This window comes from Mauremys reevesii, linkage group 22 (genome assembly GCF_016161935.1).
Source record: "Mauremys reevesii isolate NIE-2019 linkage group 22, ASM1616193v1, whole genome shotgun sequence".
Classification (NCBI taxonomy): domain Eukaryota; kingdom Metazoa; phylum Chordata; order Testudines; family Geoemydidae; genus Mauremys; species Mauremys reevesii.
The window spans coordinates 12,146,896-12,167,237 of record NC_052644.1 but is presented as its reverse complement, the minus strand read 5'-3'; the positions used below and the strand labels follow the sequence as shown (position 1 = coordinate 12,167,237).

General features: G+C 43.4%; 1 protein-coding gene across 1 annotated transcript in view; it reads left to right on the top strand.

The window, feature by feature from the left end:
* Positions 1–19,283, top strand: part of LOC120388845 — a 39,733-nt gene extending 20,450 nt beyond the window's left edge. The window contains exons 6-8 of the mRNA XM_039510937.1: positions 16,150–16,503; positions 19,083–19,186; positions 19,269–19,283. Of these exons, the coding sequence (XP_039366871.1) occupies positions 16,150–16,503; positions 19,083–19,186; positions 19,269–19,283 (473 nt within the window). The remainder of the gene's footprint in view (positions 1–16,149; positions 16,504–19,082; positions 19,187–19,268) is intronic.
* The last annotated feature ends 1,059 nt before the right edge of the window (positions 19,284–20,342 follow it).

Here is a 20,342-nt window from a genome sequence, read left to right as displayed (position 1 = left end):
GACACGTTTACAAGTTTGGTTGATAAAGTTTATAGTGTTGATGTAATATACTTATACTTCTGTAAGACAGTTAAGTTAGTACCATATGATATTTTGATTAAAAATTAAAATTATATAAAATTGTCATGGCATATATTTAATGGATTAAAACTGGCTCAAGGATAGGTCTCAAAATGTAACTGTCAATAGGGAATCATTATCAAGTGGGTGTATTTCTAGTGGAATCCATCAGGGTTTGGTTTTTGGCCCTATGCTATTTAACATTTTTATCAACGTCCTTGATGAAAACATTTAATCATCACTGATAACATTTTCAGATGACACAAAAATTGAAGCATCCCCAGTCCTTTTCCAGGAGCAGGGATCTGAAAGCAGCAGCCACAAATACGGTCCCTCAGCCTTAGCTATCTGGTTTATGGTACACCTTTCTGTCACTTCTAATTATGTATAAGCCTATACAAAAAAAATGCAGTTGTGCTTCTGAACTTATTGACATAGATTTAAACATTAGGACCAAAATGAATCCTAGCTATATTATTTGCCCATTACTAGATGCAAGGGGAAGAATTGTCAATAATAATGCAGAAGGGCAGATATGTTCAAACAACATTTCTGTTCTGTTTCTGGGAAAAGGCAGGATGTGTTCATGATGAAAGACTTCCCATTCCATTAGTACATCAGGATGATATTCAGCAGCAGATATGGTAGAAAGAGAGAATCTACTGTACAGGCTAACTGGTCAGACTCAGAGCAGCATGCAGAGAGAACACACACACACAGCCAACATCTGGCGATACTCACCAGACCCGTTTCAGTAGCAGAGGCACCCGTCCAAGTTTATTATCAGCAAAGCATGATACTAGTATCCTCCAGACTCTACTGGATTACTAATACATTTAACAATGTAGCAGCTCAGTCAGTGACAGGACTTTCCACTGCCCTGAGGCCAGCCAAAGACAGTCCCTCTGAGACCCCTCTTTATACACCAACAAGTTACCACCCTTTAACTTTCATGTTGGTTTGATCAAAATATTATGCTGCCATGGGACCTTATCTGTAAGAGGGGTCAGTATGTCCTTGTATCATCTTTGGGGAGTGAGTTTACACCATAACCCTATATCGAGGTGTTCTGGTACCACCCTTCTGGAATGTGTTTGAATGAGTGTCCCATGCCTAGTACTTCTCGGCAATGTGTGTGGTTTTGCAATACCAGTCTTGTTCTTGCCAGGTTCTGTAAAGTGCAAGCAGGCACATTTTATAACAGGGACTGGCTTCTGCTCACAGCCTATCTCTTGCTAACTTTGCTTTATATTAGCAAGACTTGATCATTACTTTAGTTCAGACCTCTAATACAAGGCCACATTTCTCAGGCTCTCTGTTTCTACTACAGCAAATACTAAAGTTAGACAAATTCAGGTACTGAAAACCTGCATCCTGTCCATAAAAGTGCTGAGTTATTCTCCTTCCCCCATAAAGGGGAAAATTAACCTCTAACAGACATCTGAAATTAATTGAAAGAAACTCAAGTTCTTATTTTTCTCTTCCTAATTATTAGAAAAGAAGATGGAAGAGCATTTCAAGTTAGAAATCAAAACCAGTCAGAGGGCAATTGAGACATTATTGGATGAAAAATTAGGAAGTGTCCAAACACACCTAGAAACCTGTATACAAAATACCCTTTTAGATCTGGAAAAATATATTTTACAACTAAATATTCAGTTGTCTTCCATTTTTCTGGAAATACAAAAGAAGCACAAAACTTGAGAAAGCATGCTGTTTGCCAACAGAGATGAGCTGCAGCAATGGAGAGATATCCTAGAAAAGAAACTTTTAATGTCATATCCCACTCTGGAAATTAGTCATTTGGAGCAGAAATCAGAACAGCAAGAGAACTCAGGGAAGAGAAGGACAAAAAAATTAAGGAAAAAAAAGTTTTCACCCAAGAATAGCATAAAGGGGACATATCAGGCTGTATTTGCATCAGTCATACAAAAGCCCTCTCTTGTAGCCAGTTTGGACAGATTTTGAAGTATAAAGACAACCTGAATTTCCCTTTCTTGCATTAGGTTGTATCAAGAACATAAGAGTGGCAAAATACACAAACAGAGAAGGACTAAACGTGTTAATATGAACTAATGGTACTAACGCAAATATCCTCCTTCAAGTGGCTCTGCATATTCCCACATGTGGGTACTGTGCTGTCATGTGGTGCTTTATGGTGGAACCTTCTCAATTTTGTGCCTGCTGCAGTGAATTCATGCCTCTCAATACCAGAAGGTCATAGTCTCTTTGGATTCATGGGGTTGATTGGCGCTACCACTTATGTAACCCCCTCTGCTCTTCTGAGAATGCAAACAATGCAGCATTGTATGTTGCCAGTTTACACACCCAATTGAGACAATCTTCATATGTTTATCACCATGCCCCTTGACATTCTGCATTCACTGAAGTGGTGGATGAACAGATTGAATGTTCTGCAAGGTGTACTATTCATTCCCCCTGCTCCATCCGAGACAATTGCATCAGATGCATCCAACACCGGATGGGGAGCCCATTTGTCTTCATTTACAATTCAGGGTCACTGGGTTTTCCAGAAAAAAGGAGCCCCTAGCACAGTTGTTGGAATAAGGAGCCATCTGGCTCTGAGATCATTCCTCCCTCATGTACAAGGGAACATTCTGCAGGTTGTAATGGGCAATATAACCACTACAAATTAGCTGAACGTACGAGGGAAAGCTTACTCGTTCCACTTCTGTGCCAAAGGGGTCAGACTATGGGACTGGTGTATTCTTCATTATATCTATCCGGTTTCCGCCACATAACAAGTACATAATTTGGAATGTGTTGTCTGATTGTCTTCTCCTTCCAGCTCACGTTGTCAAGAGATGTGATGAGCTACTTTTTTCACAAATGAAAAGATACTGCCTTCAATATTATGCTGTTCATAAAAGTGCTGGGTTAATCTCCTTCCCAGCTCAATGAAAAAATTAATTTCTAACACACATCTGTAATTATTTGAAAGAAACTCATATTTTTAATTATTCTCTTCCTTATTATTAGGAAAGAAGATGGAAGAGCAGTTGAAAGCGGATATCAAAAACAGTCTGGGGGTAACTGAGATGCTCTTGGATGAGAAATTGGGAAGTGTCCAAACACACTTAGAAGTCCACCTTCAAAATCCACTCCTGGTTCTGCAAGCACAGATTATACAACTGAGAAATCAGTTGTCCTCCATTGATGAAAAAGTTTCCCAGGAGGGAGAAAAAAAGAAGAAGGAAATCAGTCATTTGGAAAAGAAATTAGAACAGCTAATGAATACAGGTAAGAGAGGACAAATCAGGCTGCACTTGCATCAGTAATATACAAGCCCTCGCTGTCTATGAGAAGAAAACCTTCCTGGAATCTTACTGGATTCAATTTAATTAGGGGAGGATTGAAAAAAAAAAGAAGCTTCTAGCCAGTTTTGACAGTTTTCCAAGTATAAAGACAACCTGAATGTCCCTTCCTCCCTTTGTATATAACTCAGTGGCACAAAAATTGTTAATGCAGAGGTACAGTTACTTAGCTGCATGTCATTCCCTTGCAGAATGCTGATTGTGCAAACCCAAATTTCTTCAAACCAGAAATGCACAACTAAGGTAGCCCATGCAAACTTCTCTCTGTCCTCTTTCAGCAATGACCCAATATGCTCATGCGTTTATCGCTAAGTGTTTGAGAATACACCAGGTTCTGGCATCTCTAGCATCTGATAATGATGACAGTCAGTATAAGTATGTTGAGGTATTTCTGTCCTTTCTGTCCTTTAACAGATTTAAGTGGAATCATGTGGGAATGGGTTGAAAAGAGAGTTGAATTGTTTTCTATTTCAGCAACTGTGAGTGTGGCAGACTAAAGATATGTATGTACGTATGTATAACAGAGCATATTGAGGCATTGCTAAAAGAGATCAGCATTATAGTTGTATGTGAAATTTCAATTGTGCATTTCTGGTTTTCAAAAGTTTGTGTTTTGCTCAACTCAAATGTTATGCAAGGGGACAATATTCCTCCAAGGAATCTTAATTCTGCATTAAAATAATTTTGTGGCGTTCAATCCCACAGTTTCTTGAACCGGAATTGAGATGTTGGTAGGAATTGTGTGTCATTTAGGCAGTTGTACAGACAATGTATACCTATTTCCATACTCAGCCATTTAGTCCCTTCCTTCCCCCAACCACAGAGATGAGGCTCACCAGCCCTGCTTGGGCATACCTCCCCGGCCATGCCTCTAACCTATTCACTCCATCTTCCCATCCCCTCTCCATCCTGGACCACTAGTGTACCAAGCCCTCCTCCTCCCCTCACCACCCTGGAAGCAGGGAACACATTTCCTTGAAGTCCTCGCTCCTTGGTATACAAATGTTGCATGAATGATATTAATGATTCTAGGTTGTCGAATAACAGGCTCAACTGGAATTGTTTCATCAAAGATTATCAATCAGAGATTAGTACAGCACTGTACATAAAACAGAAAAAAGAGATACATCACCACTGTTAATGAAAGGTAAAGAGCTGGCTCTGAGTCTCTCCATCACTTTAACTGGTGGGATGCACACTTTCATGCCACAACTAAGTTCCAAATCTTCTGTCATTATTCAAACAAAGACACCCATCTTTGCCAAGAATATTCTGAAAGAAACATATATTCTGATGTCATTTCACTTAATATAAATACATTCTCAGTTTACTTAATTGATTAATGAAGTCACGATTGTTTACAGTTGAGAGCACCAACAATTTTTCATGATAAAATTGTTCAGTGGATCCTTCTTCCCCCATAAGTCATTCTTCTCTCTTGATTCCACAATAGGAAACATCTGCTATAACAAATATCCTTCATCAATCTCCTAGTTTACATATGCCTATGTAAGCATTATATACATGCATGTTTTAAAGGGGGGGCAGGGGTGTTCCATGAATGTAGGGAGTTCTATAGACTTGGAGGTACCAAGGATCATTAGATATAGCCTAATGCACAGAATTCCTGAATGGGGTTACATACAGACTAAGGACCAGTGTTCTCGGCCTTATAATCCACCATACTCTTTGTTAATATCATAAAGATTCTAAAGAATAGTTAATATATATAAAAGAATTAAATGTAGAGAAAGAGAAGGACTAAAAGGGTTAAAACGTACTAATAGAAACAAATGCAAAAGTTCTCCTTTAAGTTGCTCTGCATATAACCATATGTGGGGCATCTGCTGTCTTGTGGTGCTTTCTGGTAGAACCTTCCCCAAGAGGTGCCTGCTGGAGTGCACGTGCACCCATTCCTACAAGTTGTCTTAGAGTCTCTAACTGGTCGAAGGCCAGGTCTGCCTGCAGAGGAGGATAGAGGAAGAATTGAGAGGCCTGCTTCATCTTGGGTTATGCCAACCAATGCCTTCACCACTTATGATCCTCAATGTCACCTAGTGGAAAGAGTGGAAGCAATTGACTTTTGAAATCCAACCAAAAACATTTTTTTTTATTATTAACTGTCTTCTAGATGGAAGAGTAAATTTTCCTCTGATGCGAACCCAGGGTTTTATAAGTCCTCAGATCCGTCTCCTCTTGATTAGATGGTGCAGACTGTGGTACGATGTACCCTCTTTGAGGAAGATAATGCAGAATTGGCTCCTGCTTTGTAGAAGGGGGATCTGGACAGATATGTTGACTTAGACTTGTCAGCTGATGAACAAGTGGGAGTGGCTTCAACCTTTTTCTCTGCTCATCTCTACTGGCTTCAGATATGTGCTGGATTAATTTCATTCTCAGCAGAAAGAAGATATCTTTGAGGTCTAGTCCCTGAACTCTTCTCTTCTGCAGACTAAATAATCCCATTCCTCTCAGACTCTCCTCATAAGTCATGTGCTCCAACCCCCTAATCATCTTTCATGCCCTCCGCTGGACTCTTTCCAATTTTTCCACATCCTTCTTCTAGTGTGGGGCCTAAATCTGGGTCCTATTCAATGTATTTTCTGACACAGAAAAAAAGATGGGGGGTTTGCATCTGATCTTAGACTTCAGATATGTAGAGAAGTACACCAGAAAATTCTGGTTTCAAAAGTTAACGTTGCCCTCCATATTTTCTTCACACAAAATTATAGATTGGTCACCACTCTCAGCTGAAAAGCTGGGAGTTTTCATACTGCTATCCAGTGCCATGATCAAAAGTACCTAAAGTTCTTGGTGATGAGATGCCATTTCTGATACAAGGTGTTCCTATTTGGGTTGGGAGCAACAGTGAGCTGGGGTTTGTGTGTGCGTGTATTTGTGCCGAGAAAGCAAAGTATTTGCATGCAGCCACTTTCAGCCGCTACAGTTCCCTTGCATCACATCGACGTTGCAATCTCCCCCTTCTCATATCAGAGGCTGCTTTTCAGGGTTACCAAGGCTAATCTCTGCCCAAGTCAGTGGATTCTTTTTATGTGTTTTATACCTGACTCGGTGAAGGGAGAGGCTTTCTCCTGGAAACAGGATTTTAAGTTTAGAAGTTAAGTTTTAAGTTTAGAAGAAGCGATTTCCCAAATTCAAGCCTGTCGATAGCAGAAGGTCCTTGTCTCTTTGGGACTGATGGGGTTGATGGGAGCTATCGCTAATGTAATCACCTCCACTCTTCTGAGAATGCGAACAATGCAGCAGTGTATGTTGCCAGTTTACAAACCCCATAGAGACCGTCTTCTTAGGTTTATAACCATGCCCCAGAACACTGTATTTGTTGAGGTGGTGGAAGAAGAGATTAAATATTCACCGAGGTATGCTGTTCAGTCCCTCTTCTCCATCCGAGACAATAACACCAGATGAATCCAGCTCAGGACAGGAGGTGGTTTCCCAATTCAGGGTCACTGGGTTTTCCAAGAAAAGAGCTCACAGCACAATGCGTTGGAATTTGGAGCCATCTGGCTCTGAGATCATTCCTCCCTCATGTACAAGGGAACGTGTACAAATGGTAATAAGCAACAGAATCGCTACCAATTAGCTGAACCTACGAGGGGAAGCTCATTCGTTCCACTTCTGAGACAAAGGGGTCAAGACTATGGGATTGGTGTCTTTTTCATTACATCTATCTGGTGGGCCATAATGATTTCCCTCCACATAACCAGTAAATAATTGGATTGTATTGCATGATTGTTTTCTCTTTCCAGTTCACATGGGAAGGAGATGCGATGAGCTACATTGTTCACAAATGAAAAGATGCTGCCTTCAAAATAATGCTTTTCATAAAAGCGCTTCCCATCTCAATGGGGAAAAAAATTATCTTTTAAGAAACATCTGTAATTAACTGCAAGAAACTCCTTTTTTTATTATTTTTATTATTATTCTCTTCCTTATTATTAGAAAAGAAAATGGAAGAGCAGTTGAAAGCGGAGATCAAAAACAGTCTGGGGGCAACCGAGATGCTATTGGATGAGAAGTTAGGAAGCGTCCAAACACAGTTAGAAGCCCGGCTACAAAATCCCCTCTCGGGTCTGGAAACACAGATTAAACAGCTGACTAGTCAGTTGTCCTCCACTGATCAAAAAGTTTCCCAGGAAATAGAAAAAAAGCTCCAACCTATACACAGCATGCAGTTTGCCAGCAGAGATGACTTGAAGCAATGGAAAGATCTCCTAGAGCAGAAACTTTCGACTTCACAGCCCACTCGGGAAATGAGTCATTTGGAAGAGAAATTAGAACAGCTAGAGAAATCAGGTAAGAGAAGACAATTTTTAAAATACATACATACATACATACATACATATATTTATAAAAAATATATAGTTTTTTACCCCAGAGTAGCATGGACGGGTCAGATCATGCTGTACTTGCATCAGTCATACACAAGCCCTCTCTGTCGATGAGAAGAACACCTTCCGGGAGTCTTACTGGATCCAATGTAGTTAGGGAACGAATAACAAAAGAGGCTTCTCCAAGAGGTGCCTGCTGGAGCGCACGTGCACCCTCTCCAAACGTCCCCTTAGTGTCTCTAACTGGTCGAAGGCCAGCTCCGCCCGCAGAGGAGGATAGAGGAAGAACCGGGAGACCTGGTTCATCTTGGGTTATGCCAACCAATGCCCTCACCGCTTGTGATCCTGGATGCCACCTAGTGGAAAGAGTGGCAGCCGTTGACTTTTTGGGCCCTACGAGATCCAACCACAACAGTTTTTTGATTATCTGTCTTATAGCTGGAGGGGCTAAGTTTCCTCTGATGTGGATGCAGGGAGTAAGGAGTCCTGAGATGGGTCTCCTCCTGATCCGATGGTGCCGGCTGTGGTACGGGATACCCTCTTTGAGCAAGAGGATGAAGAACCGGCTCCTGCTTTGGAACAGGAGCAACTGGACACAGATGTCAGTCCAGACTTGTCACTCGATGAGCAAGTGGGTGTGGCTTCAGCCTCCTTCTCTTCTGACGATGCATTACAGTTTCATAGAGTCAAAGAATTGTAGACTAGCAGGGTTGGAAGGCACCTCAGGGGGCCATCTAGTCCAACCCCCTGCTCAAAGCAGGACCAATCCCCAACTAAATCATCCCAGCCTGGGCTTTGTCAAGCCTGGCCTTAAAAACCTCTAAGGAAGGAGATTCCACCACCTCCCTAGGCAACCCATTCCAGTGCTTCACCACCCTCCTGTGAACAAGTTTTTCCTAATACCCAACCTAAACCGCCCCCACTTCAACTTGAGACCATTACTCCTTTTTGTGTCATCTGCTACCACTGAGAACAGTCTAGATCCATCCTATTTGGAACCTCCTTTCAGGTAGTTGAAAGCAGCTATACATTCCCCCCTCATTCTTCTCTTCTGCAGACTAAATAATCCCAGTCCCCTCAGACTCTCCTCATAAGTCATGTGCTCCAACCCCCTAATCATCTTTCATGCCCTCCGCTGGACTCTTTCCAATTTTTCCACATCCTTCTTCTAGTGTGGGGCCTAAATCTGGGTCCTATTCAACGTATTTTCTGACACAGAAAAAAAGATGGGGGGTTTGCATCTGATCTTAGACTTCAGATATGTAGAGAAGTACACCAGAAAATTCCGGTTTCAAAAGTTAATGTTGCCCTCCATATTTTCCTCACACAAAATTATAGATTGGTCACCACTCTCAGCTGAAAAGCTGGGAGTTTTCATACTGCTATCCAGTGCCGTCATCAAAAGTACCTGAAATTCTTGGTGATGAGATGCCATTTCTGATACAAGGTGTTCCTATTTGGGTTGGGAGCAACAGTGTGCTGGGCTTTGTGTGTGCGTGTATTTGTGCTGAGAAAGCAAAGTATTTGCATGCAGCCACTTTCAGCCGCTACAGTTCCCTTGCATCACTTCGACGTTGCAATCTCCCCCTTCTCAGATCAGAGGCTGCTTTTCAGGGTTACAAAGTCTAATCTCTGCCCAAGTCAGTGGATTCTTTTTATGTGTTTTATACCTGACTCGGTGAAGGGAGAGGCTTTCTCCTGGAAACAGGATTTTAAGTTTAGAAGAAGCGATTTCCCAAATTCAAGCCTGTCGATAACAGAAGGTCCTTGTCTCTTTGGGACTGATGGGGTTGATGGGAGCTATCGCTAATGTAATCACCTCCACTCTTCTGAGAATGCGAACAATGCAGCAGTGTATGTTGCCAGTTTACAAACCCCATAGAGACCGTCTTCTTAGGTTTATAACCATGCCCCAGAACACTGTATTTGTTGAGGTGGTGGAAGAAGAGATTAAATATTCACCGAGGTATGCTGTTCAGTCCCTCTTCTCCATCCGAGACAATAACACCAGATGAATCCAGCTCAGGACAGGAGGTGGTTTCCCAATTCAGGGTCACTGGGTTTTCCAAGAAAAGAGCTCACAGCACAATGCGTTGGAATTTGGAGCCATCTGGCTCTGAGATCATTCCTCCCTCATGTACAAGGGAACGTGTACAGGTGGTAATAGGCAACAGAATCGCTACCAATTAGCTGAACCTACGAGGGGAAGCTCATTCGTTCCACTTCTGTGACAAAGGGGTCAAGACTATGGGATTGGTGTCTTTTTCATTACATCTATCTGGTGGGCCATAATGATTTCCCCCCACATAACCAGTAAATAATTGGATTGTATTGCATGATTGTTTTCTCTTTCCAGTTCACATGGGAAGGAGATGCGATGAGCTACATCGTTCACAAATGAAAAGATGCTGCCTTCAAAATCATGCTTTTCATAAAAGCGCTTCCCATCTCAATGGGAAAAAAAATTATCTTTTAAGAACCATCTGTAATTAACTGCAAGAAACTCCTTTTTTATTATTTTTATTATTATTCTCTTCCTTATTATTAGAAAAGAAAATGGAAGAGCAGTTGAAAGCGGAGATCAAAAACAGTCTGGGAGCAACCGAGATGCTATTGGATGAGAAATTAGGAAGCGTCCAAACACAGTTAGAAGCCCGGCTACAAAATCCCCTCTCGGGTCTGGAAACACAGATTAAACAGCTGACTAATCAGTTGTCCTCCACTGATCAAAAAGTTTCCCAGGAAATAGAAAAAAAGCTCCAACCTATACACAGCATGCAGTTTGCCAGCAGAGATGACTTGAAGCAATGGAAAGATCTCCTAGAGAAGAAACTTTCGACTTCACAGCCCACTGTGGAAATGAGTTATTTGGAAGAGAAATTAGAACAGCTAGAGAAATCAGGTAAGAGAAGACAATTTTTAAAATACATACGTACATACATACATATATTCATAAAAAATATATAGTTTTTTACCCCAGAGTAGTATGGACGGGTCAGATCAGGCTGTACTTGCATCAGTCATACACAAGCCCTCTCTGTCGATGAGAAGAACACCTTCCGGGAGTCTTACTGGATCCAATGTAGTTAGGGAACGAATAACAAAAGAGGCTTCTCCAGGAGGTGCCTGCTGGAGCGCATGTGCACCCTCTCCAAACATCCCCTTAGTGTCTCTAACTGGTCGAAGGCCAGCTCCGCCCAGAGGAGGATAGAGGAAGAACCGGAGACCTGGTTCATCTTGGGTTATGCCAACCAATGCCCTCACCGCTTGTGATCCTGGATGCCACCTAGTGGAAAGAGTGGCAGCCGTTGACTTTTTGGGCCCTACGAGATCCAACCACAACAGTTTTTTGATTATCCGTCTTATAGCTGGAGGGGCTAAGTTTCCTCTGATGTGGATGCAGGGAGTCAGGAGTCCTGAGATGGGTCTCCTCCTGATCCGATGGTGCCGGCTGTGGTACGGGATACCCTCTTTGAGCAAGAGGATGAAGAACCAGCTCCTGCTTTGGAACAGGAGCAACTGGACACAGATGTCAGTCCAGACTTGTCACTCGATGAGCAAGTGGGTGTGGCTTCAGCCTCCTTCTCTTCTGAGGATGCATTACAGTTTCATAGAGTCAAAGAATTGTAGACTAGCAGGGTTGGAAGGCACCTCAGGGGGCCATCTAGTCCAACCCCCTGCTCAAAGCAGGACCAATCCCCAACTAAATCATCCCAGCCTGGGCTTTGTCAAGCCTGGCCTTAAAAACCTCTAAGGAAGGAGATTCCACCACCTCCCTAGGCAACCCATTCCAGCGCTTCACCACCCTCCTAGTGAACAAGTTTTTCCTAATACCCAACCTAAACCGCCCCCACTTCAACTTGAGACCATTACTCCTTTTTGTGTCATCTGCTACCACTGAGAACAGTCTAGATCCATCCTATTTGGAACCTCCTTTCAGGTAGTTGAAAGCAGCTATCCATTTCCCCCTCATTCTTCAATTCTGCAGACTAAATAATCCCAGTCCCCTCAGACTCTCCTCATAAGTCATGTGCTCCAACCCCCTAATCATCTTTCATGCCCTCCGCTGGACTCTTTCCAATTTTTCCACATCCTTCTTCTAGTGTGGGGCCTAAATCTGGGTGCTATTCAACGTATTTTCTGACACAGAAAAAAAGATGGGGGGGTTGCATCTGATCTTAGACTTCAGATATGTAGAGAAGTACACCAGAAAATTCCGGTTTCAAAAGTTAACATTGCCCTCCATATTTTCCTCACACAAAATTATAGATTGGTCACCACTCTCAGCTGAAAAGCTGGGAGTTTTCATACTGCTATCCAGTGCCGTCATCAAAAGTACCTGAAATTCTTGGTGATGAGATGCCATTTCTGATACAAGGTGTTCCTATTTGGGTTGGGAGCAACAGTGAGCTGGGGTTTGTGTGTGCGTGTATTTGTGCCGAGAAAGCAAAGTATTTGCATGCAGCCACTTTCAGCCGCTACAGTTCCTTGCATCACATCGACATTGCAATCTCCCCTTCTCAGATCAGAGGCTGCTTTTCAGGGTTACAAAGTCTAATCTCTGCCCAAGTCAGTGGATTCTTTTTATGTTTTATACCTGACTCGGTGAAGGAGAGGCTTTCTCCTGGAAACAGGATTTTAAGTTTAGAAGAAGCGATTTCCCAAATTCAAGCCTGTCGATAGCAGAAGGTCCTTGTCTCTTTGGGACTGATGGGGTTGATGGGAGCTATCGCTAATGTAATCCCCTCCATTCTTCTGAGAATGCGAACAATGCAGCAGTGTATGTTGCCAGTTTACAAACCCCATAGAGACCGTCTTCTTAGGTTTATAACCATGCCCCAGAACACTGCATTTGTTGAGGTGGTGGAAGAAGAGATTAAATATTCACCGAGGTATGCTGTTCAGTCCCTCTTCTCCATCCGAGACAATAACACCAGATGAATCCAGCTCAGGACAGGAGGTGGTTTCCCAATTCAGGGTCACTGGGTTTTCCAAGAAAAGAGCTCACAGCACAATGCGTTGGAATTTGGAGCCATCTGGCTCTGAGATCATTCCTCCCTCATGTACAAGGGAACGTGTACAGGTGGTAATAGGCAACAGAATCGCTACCAATTAGCTGAACCTACGAGGGGAAGCTCATTCGTTCCACTTCTGTGACAAAGAGGTCAAGACTATGGGATTGGTGTCTTTTTCATTACATCTATCTGGTGGGCCATAATGATTTCCCCCCACATAACCAGTAAATAATTGGATTGTATTGCATGATTGTTTTCTCTTTCCAGTTCACATAGGAAGGAGATGCGATGAGCTACATCGTTCACAAATGAAAAGATGCTGCCTTCAAAATCATGCTTTTCATAAAAGCGCTTCCCATCTCAATGGGAAAAAAAATTATCTTTTAAGAAACATCTGTAATTAACTGCAAGAAACTCCTTTTTTATTATTTTTATTATTATTCTCTTCCTTATTATTAGAAAAGAAAATGGAAGAGCAGTTGAAAGCGGAGATCAAAAACAGTCTGGGGGCAACCGAGATGCTATTGGATGAGAAGTTAGGAAGCGTCCAAACACAGTTAGAAGCCCGGCTACAAAATCCCCTCTCGGGTCTGGAAACACAGATTAAACAGCTGACTAATCAGTTGTCCTCCACTGATCAAAAAGTTTCCCAGGAAATAGAAAAAAAGCTCCAACCTATACACAGCATGCAGTTTGCCAGCAGAGATGACTTGAAGCAATGGAAAGATCTCCTAGAGAAGAAACTTTCGACTTCACAGCCCACTGTGGAAATGAGTTATTTGGAAGAGAAATTAGAACAGCTAGAGAAATCAGGTAAGAGAAGACAATTTTTAAAATACATACGTACATACATACATATATTCATAAAAAATATATAGTTTTTTACCCCAGAGTAGTATGGACGGGTCAGATCAGGCTGTACTTGCATCAGTCATACACAAGCCCTCTCTGTCGATGAGAAGAACACCTTCCGGGAGTCTTACTGGATCCAATGTAGTTAGGGAACGAATAACAAAAGAGGCTTCTCCAGGAGGTGCCTGCTGGAGCGCATGTGCACCCTCTCCAAACATCCCCTTAGTGTCTCTAACTGGTCGAAGGCCAGCTCCGCCCGCAGAGGAGGATAGAGGAAGAACCGGGAGACCTGGTTCATCTTGGGTTATGCCAACCAATGCCCTCACCGCTTGTGATCCTGGATGCCACCTAGTGGAAAGAGTGGCAGCCGTTGACTTTTTGGGCCCTACGAGATCCAACCACAACAGTTTTTTGATTATCCGTCTTATAGCTGGAGGGGCTAAGTTTCCTCTGATGTGGATGCAGGAGTCAGGAGTCCTGAGATGGGTCTCCTCCTGATCCGATGGTGCCGGCTGTGGTACGGGATACCCTCTTTGAGCAAGAGGATGAAGAACCAGCTCCTGCTTTGGAACAGGAGCAACTGGACACAGATGTCAGTCCAGACTTGTCACTCGATGAGCAAGTGGGTGTGGCTTCAGCCTCCTTCTCTTCTGAGGATGCATTACAGTTTCATAGAGTCAAAGAATTGTAGACTAGCAGGGTTGGAAGGCACCTCAGGGGGCCATCTAGTCCAACCCCCTGCTCAAAGCAGGACCAATCCCCAACTAAATCATCCCAGCCTGGGCTTTGTCAAGCCTGGCCTTAACATCCTCTACGGAAGGAGATTCCACCACCTCCTAGGCAACCCATTCCAGCGCTTCACCACCCTCCTAGTGAACAAGTTTTTCCTAATACCCAACCTAAACCGCCCCACTTCAACTTGAGACCATTACTCCTTTTTGTGTCATCTGCTACCACTGAGAACAGTCTAGATCCATCCTATTTGGAACCTCCTTTCAGGTAGTTGAAAGCAGCTATCCATTTCCCCCTCATTCTTCAATTCTGCAGACTAAATAATCCCAGTCCCCTCAGACTCTCCTCATAAGTCATGTGCTCCAACCCCCTAATCATCTTTCATGCCCTCCGCTGGACTCTTTCCAATTTTTCCACATCCTTCTTCTAGTGTGGGGCCTAAATCTGGGTGCTATTCAACGTATTTTCTGACACAGAAAAAAAGATGGGGGGGTTGCATCTGATCTTAGACTTCAGATATGTAGAGAAGTACACCAGAAAATTCCGGTTTCAAAAGTTAACATTGCCCTCCATATTTTCCTCACACAAAATTATAGATTGGTCACCACTCTCAGCTGAAAAGCTGGGAGTTTTCATACTGCTATCCAGTGCCGTCATCAAAAGTACCTGAAATTCTTGGTGATGAGATGCCATTTCTGATACAAGGTGTTCCTATTTGGGTTGGGAGCAACAGTGAGCTGGGGTTTGTGTGTGCGTGTATTTGTGCCGAGAAAGCAAAGTATTTGCATGCAGCCACTTTCAGCCGCTACAGTTCCCTTGCATCACATCGACATTGCAATCTCCCCCTTCTCAGATCAGAGGCTGCTTTTCAGGGTTACAAAGTCTAATCTCTGCCCAAGTCAGTGGATTCTTTTTATGTGTTTTATACCTGACTCGGTGAAGGGAGAGGCTTTCTCCTGGAAACAGGATTTTAAGTTTAGAAGAAGCGATTTCCCAAATTCAAGCCTGTCGATAGCAGAAGGTCCTTGTCTCTTTGGGACTGATGGGGTTGATGGGAGCTATCGCTAATGTAATCCTCCATTCTTCTGAGAATGCGAACAATGCAGCAGTGTATGTTGCCAGTTTACAAACCCCATAGAGACCGTCTTCTTAGGTTTATAACCATGCCCCAGAACACTGCATTTGTTGAGGTGGTGGAAGAAGAGATTAAATATTCACCGAGGTATGCTGTTCAGTCCCTCTTCTCCATCCGAGACAATAACACCAGATGAATCCAGCTCAGGACAGGAGGTGGTTTCCCAATTCAGGGTCACTGGGTTTTCCAAGAAAAGAGCTCACAGCACAATGCGTTGGAATTTGGAGCCATCTGGCTCTGAGATCATTCCTCCCTCATGTACAAGGGAACGTGTACAGGTGGTAATAGGCAACAGAATCGCTACCAATTAGCTGAACCTACGAGGGGAAGCTCATTCGTTCCACTTCTGTGACAAAGAGGTCAAGACTATGGGATTGGTGTCTTTTTCATTACATCTATCTGGTGGGCCATAATGATTTCCCCCCACATAACCAGTAAATAATTGGATTGGATTGCATGATTGTTTTCTCTTTCCAGTTCACATAGGAAGGAGATGCGATGAGCTACATCGTTCACAAATGAAAAGATGCTGCCTTCAAAATCATGCTTTTCATAAAAGCGCTTCCCATCTCAATGGGAAAAAAATTATCTTTTAAGAAACATCTGTAATTAACTGCAAGAAACTCCTTTTTTATTATTTTTATTATTATTCTCTTCCTTATTATTAGAAAAGAAAATGGAAGAGCAGTTGAAAGCGGAGATCAAAAACAGTCTGGGGGCAACCGAGATGCTATTGGATGAGAAGTTAGGAAGCGTCCAAACACAGTTAGAAGCCCGGCTACAAAATCCCCTCTCGGGTCTGGAAACACAGATTAAACAGCTGACTAATCAGTTGTCCTCCACTGATCAAAAAGTTTCCCAGGAAATAGAAAAAAAGCTCCAACCTATACACAGCATGCAGTTTGCCAGCAGAGATGACTTGAAGCAATGGAAAGATCTCCTAGAGAAGAAACTTTCGACTTCACAGCCCACTCTGGAAATGAGTTATTTGGAAGAGAAATTAGAACAGCTAGAGAAATCAGGTAAGAGAAGACAATTTTTAAAATACATACGTACATACATACATATATTTATAAAAAATATATAGTTTTTTTACCCCAGAGTAGTATGGACGGGTCAGATCAGGCTGTACTTGCATCAGTCATACACAAGCCCTCTCTGTCGATGAGAAGAACACCTTCCGGGAGTCTTACTGGATCCAATGTAGTTAGGGAACGAATAACAAAAGAGGCTTCTCCAGGAGGTGCCTGCTGGAGCGCATGTGCACCCTCTCCAAACATCCCCTTAGTGTCTCTAACTGGTCGAAGGCCAGCTCCGCCCGCAGAGGAGGATAGAGGAAGAACCGGGAGACCTGGTTCATCTTGGGTTATGCCAACCAATGCCCTCACCGCTTGTGATCCTGGATGCCACCTAGTGGAAAGAGTGGCAGCCGTTGACTTTTTGGGCCCTACGAGATCCAACCACAACAGTTTTTTGATTATCCGTCTTATAGCTGGAGGGGCTAAGTTTCCTCTGATGTGGATGCAGGGAGTCAGGAGTCCTGAGATGGGTCTCCTCCTGATCCGATGGTGCCGGCTGTGGTACGGGATCCCTCTTTGAGCAAGAGGATGAAGAACCAGCTCCTGCTTTGGAACAGGAGCAACTGGACACAGATGTCAGTCCAGATTTGTCACTCGATGAGCAAGTGGGTGTGGCTTCAGCCTCCTTCTCTTCTGACGATGCATTACAGTTTCATAGAGTCAAAGAATTGTAGACTAGCAGGGTTGGAAGGCACCTCAGGGGGCCATCTAGTCCAACCCCCTGCTCAAAGCAGGACCAATCCCCAACTAAATCATCCCAGCCTGGGCTTTGTCAAGCCTGGCCTTAAAAACCTCTAAGGAAGGAGATTCCACCACCTCCCTAGGCAACCCATTCCAGTGCTTCACCACCCTCCTGTGAACAAGTTTTTCCTAATACCCAACCTAAACCGCCCCCACTTCAACTTGAGACCATTACTCCTTTTTGTGTCATCTGCTACCACTGAGAACAGTCTAGATCCATCCTATTTGGAACCTCCTTTCAGGTAGTTGAAAGCAGCTATCCATTCCCCCCTCATTCTTCTCTTCTGCAGACTAAATAATCCCAGTCCCCTCAGACTCTCCTCATAAGTCATGTGCTCCAACCCCCTAATCATCTTTCATGCCCTCCGCTGGACTCTTTCCAATTTTTCCACATCCTTCTTCTAGTGTGGGGTCTAAATCTGGGTCCTATTCAACGTATTTTCTGACACAGAAAAAAAGATGGGGGGGTTGCATCTGATCTTAGACTTCAGATATGTAGAGAAGTACACCAGAAAATTCCGGTTTCAAAAGTTAACATTGCCCTCCATATTTTCCTCACACAAAATTATAGATTGGTCACCACTCTCAGCTGAAAAGCTGGGAGTTTTCATACTGCTATCCAGTGCCGTCATCAAAAGTACCTGAAATTCTTGGTGATGAGATGCCATTTCTGATACAAGGTGTTCCTATTTGGGTTGGGAGCAACAGTGAGCTGGGGTTTGTGTGTGCGTGTATTTGTGCCGAGAAAGCAAAGTATTTGCATGCAGCCACTTTCAGCCGCTACAGTTCCCTTGCATCACATCGACATTGCAATCTCCCCCTTCTCAGATCAGAGGCTGCTTTTCAGGGTTACAAAGTCTAATCTCTGCCCAAGTCAGTGGATTCTTTTTATGTGTTTTATACCTGACTCGGTGAAGGGAGAGGCTTTCTCCTGGAAACAGGATTTTAAGTTTAGAAGAAGCGATTTCCCAAATTCAAGCCTGTCGATAGCAGAAGGTCCTTGTCTCTTTGGGACTGATGGGGTTGATGGGAGCTATCGCTAATGTAATCCCCTCCATTCTTCTGAGAATGCGAACAATGCAGCAGTGTATGTTGCCAGTTTACAAACCCCATAGAGACCGTCTTCTTAGGTTTATAACCATGCCCCAGAACACTGCATTTGTTGAGGTGGTGGAAGAAGAGATTAAATATTCACCGAGGTATGCTGTTCAGTCCCTCTTCTCCATCCGAGACAATAACACCAGATGAATCCAGCTCAGGACAGGAGGTGGTTTCCCAATTCAGGGTCACTGGGTTTTCCAAGAAAAGAGCTCACAGCACAATGCGTTGGAATTTGGAGCCATCTGGCTCTGAGATCATTCCTCCCTCATGTACAAGGGAACGTGTACAGGTGGTAATAGGCAACAGAATCGCTACCAATTAGCTGAACCTACGAGGGGAAGCTCATTCGTTCCACTTCTGTGACAAAGAGGTCAAGACTATGGGATTGGTGTCTTTTTCATTACATCTATCTGGTGGGCCATAATGATTTCCCCCCACATAACCAGTAAATAATTGGATTGTATTGCATGATTGTTTTCTCTTTCCAGTTCACATGGGAAGGAGATGCGATGAGCTACATCGTTCACAAATGAAAAGATGCTGCCTTCAAAATCATGCTTTTCATAAAAGCGCTTCCCATCTCAATGGGAAAAAAAATTATCTTTTAAGAAACATCTGTAATTAACTGCAAGAAACTCCTTTTTTATTATTTTTATTATTATTCTCTTCCTTATTATTAGAAAAGAAAATGGAAGAGCAGTTGAAAGCGGAGATCAAAAACAGTCTGGGGGCAACCGAGATGCTATTGGATGAGAAGTTAGGAAGCGTCCAAACACAGTTAGAAGCCCGGCTACAAAATCCCCTCTCGGGTCTGGAAACACAGATTAAACAGCTGACTAATCAGTTGTCCTCCACTGATCAAAAAGTTTCCCAGGAAATAGAAAAAAAGCTCCTACCTATACACAGCATGCAGTTTGCCAGCAGAGATGACTTGAAGCAATGGAAAGATCTCCTAGAGAAGAAACTTTCGACTTCACAGCCCACTCTGGAAATGAGTTATTTGGAAGAGAAATTAGAACAGCTAGAGAAATCAGGTAAGAGAAGACAATTTTAAAATACATACGTACATACATACATATATTTATAAAAAATATATAGTTTTTTTACCCCAGAGTAGTATGGACGGGTCAGATCAGGCTGTACTTGCATCAGTCATACACAAGCCCTCTCTGTCGATGAGAAGAACACCTTCCGGGAGTCTTACTGGATCCAATGTAGTTAGGGAACGAATAACAAAAGAGGCTTCTCCAGGAGGTGCCTGCTGGAGCGCATGTGCACCCTCTCCAAACATCCCCTTAGTGTCTCTAACTGGTCGAAGGCCAGCTCCGCCCGCAGAGGAGGATAGAGGAAGAACCGGGAGACCTGGTTCATCTTGGGTTATGCCAACCAATGCCCTCACCGCTTGTGATCCTGGATGCCACCTAGTGGAAAGAGTGGCAGCCGTTGACTTTTTGGGCCCTACGAGATCCAACCACAACAGTTTTTTGATTATCCGTCTTATAGCTGGAGGGGCTAAGTTTCCTCTGATGTGGATGCAGGAGTCAGGAGTCCTGAGATGGGTCTCCTCCTGATCCGATGGTGCCGGCTGTGGTACGGGATCCCTCTTTGAGCAAGAGGATGAAGAACCAGCTCCTGCTTTGGAACAGGAGCAACTGGACACAGATGTCAGTCCAGATTTGTCACTCGATGAGCAAGTGGGTGTGGCTTCAGCCTCCTTCTCTTCTGACGATGCATTACAGTTTCATAGAGTCAAAGAATTGTAGACTAGCAGGGTTGGAAGGCACCTCAGGGGGCCATCTAGTCCAACCCCCTGCTCAAAGCAGGACCAATCCCCAACTAAATCATCCCAGCCTGGGCTTTGTCAAGCCTGGCCTTAAAAACCTCTAAGGAAGGAGATTCCACCACCTCCCTAGGCAACCCATTCCAGTGCTTCACCACCC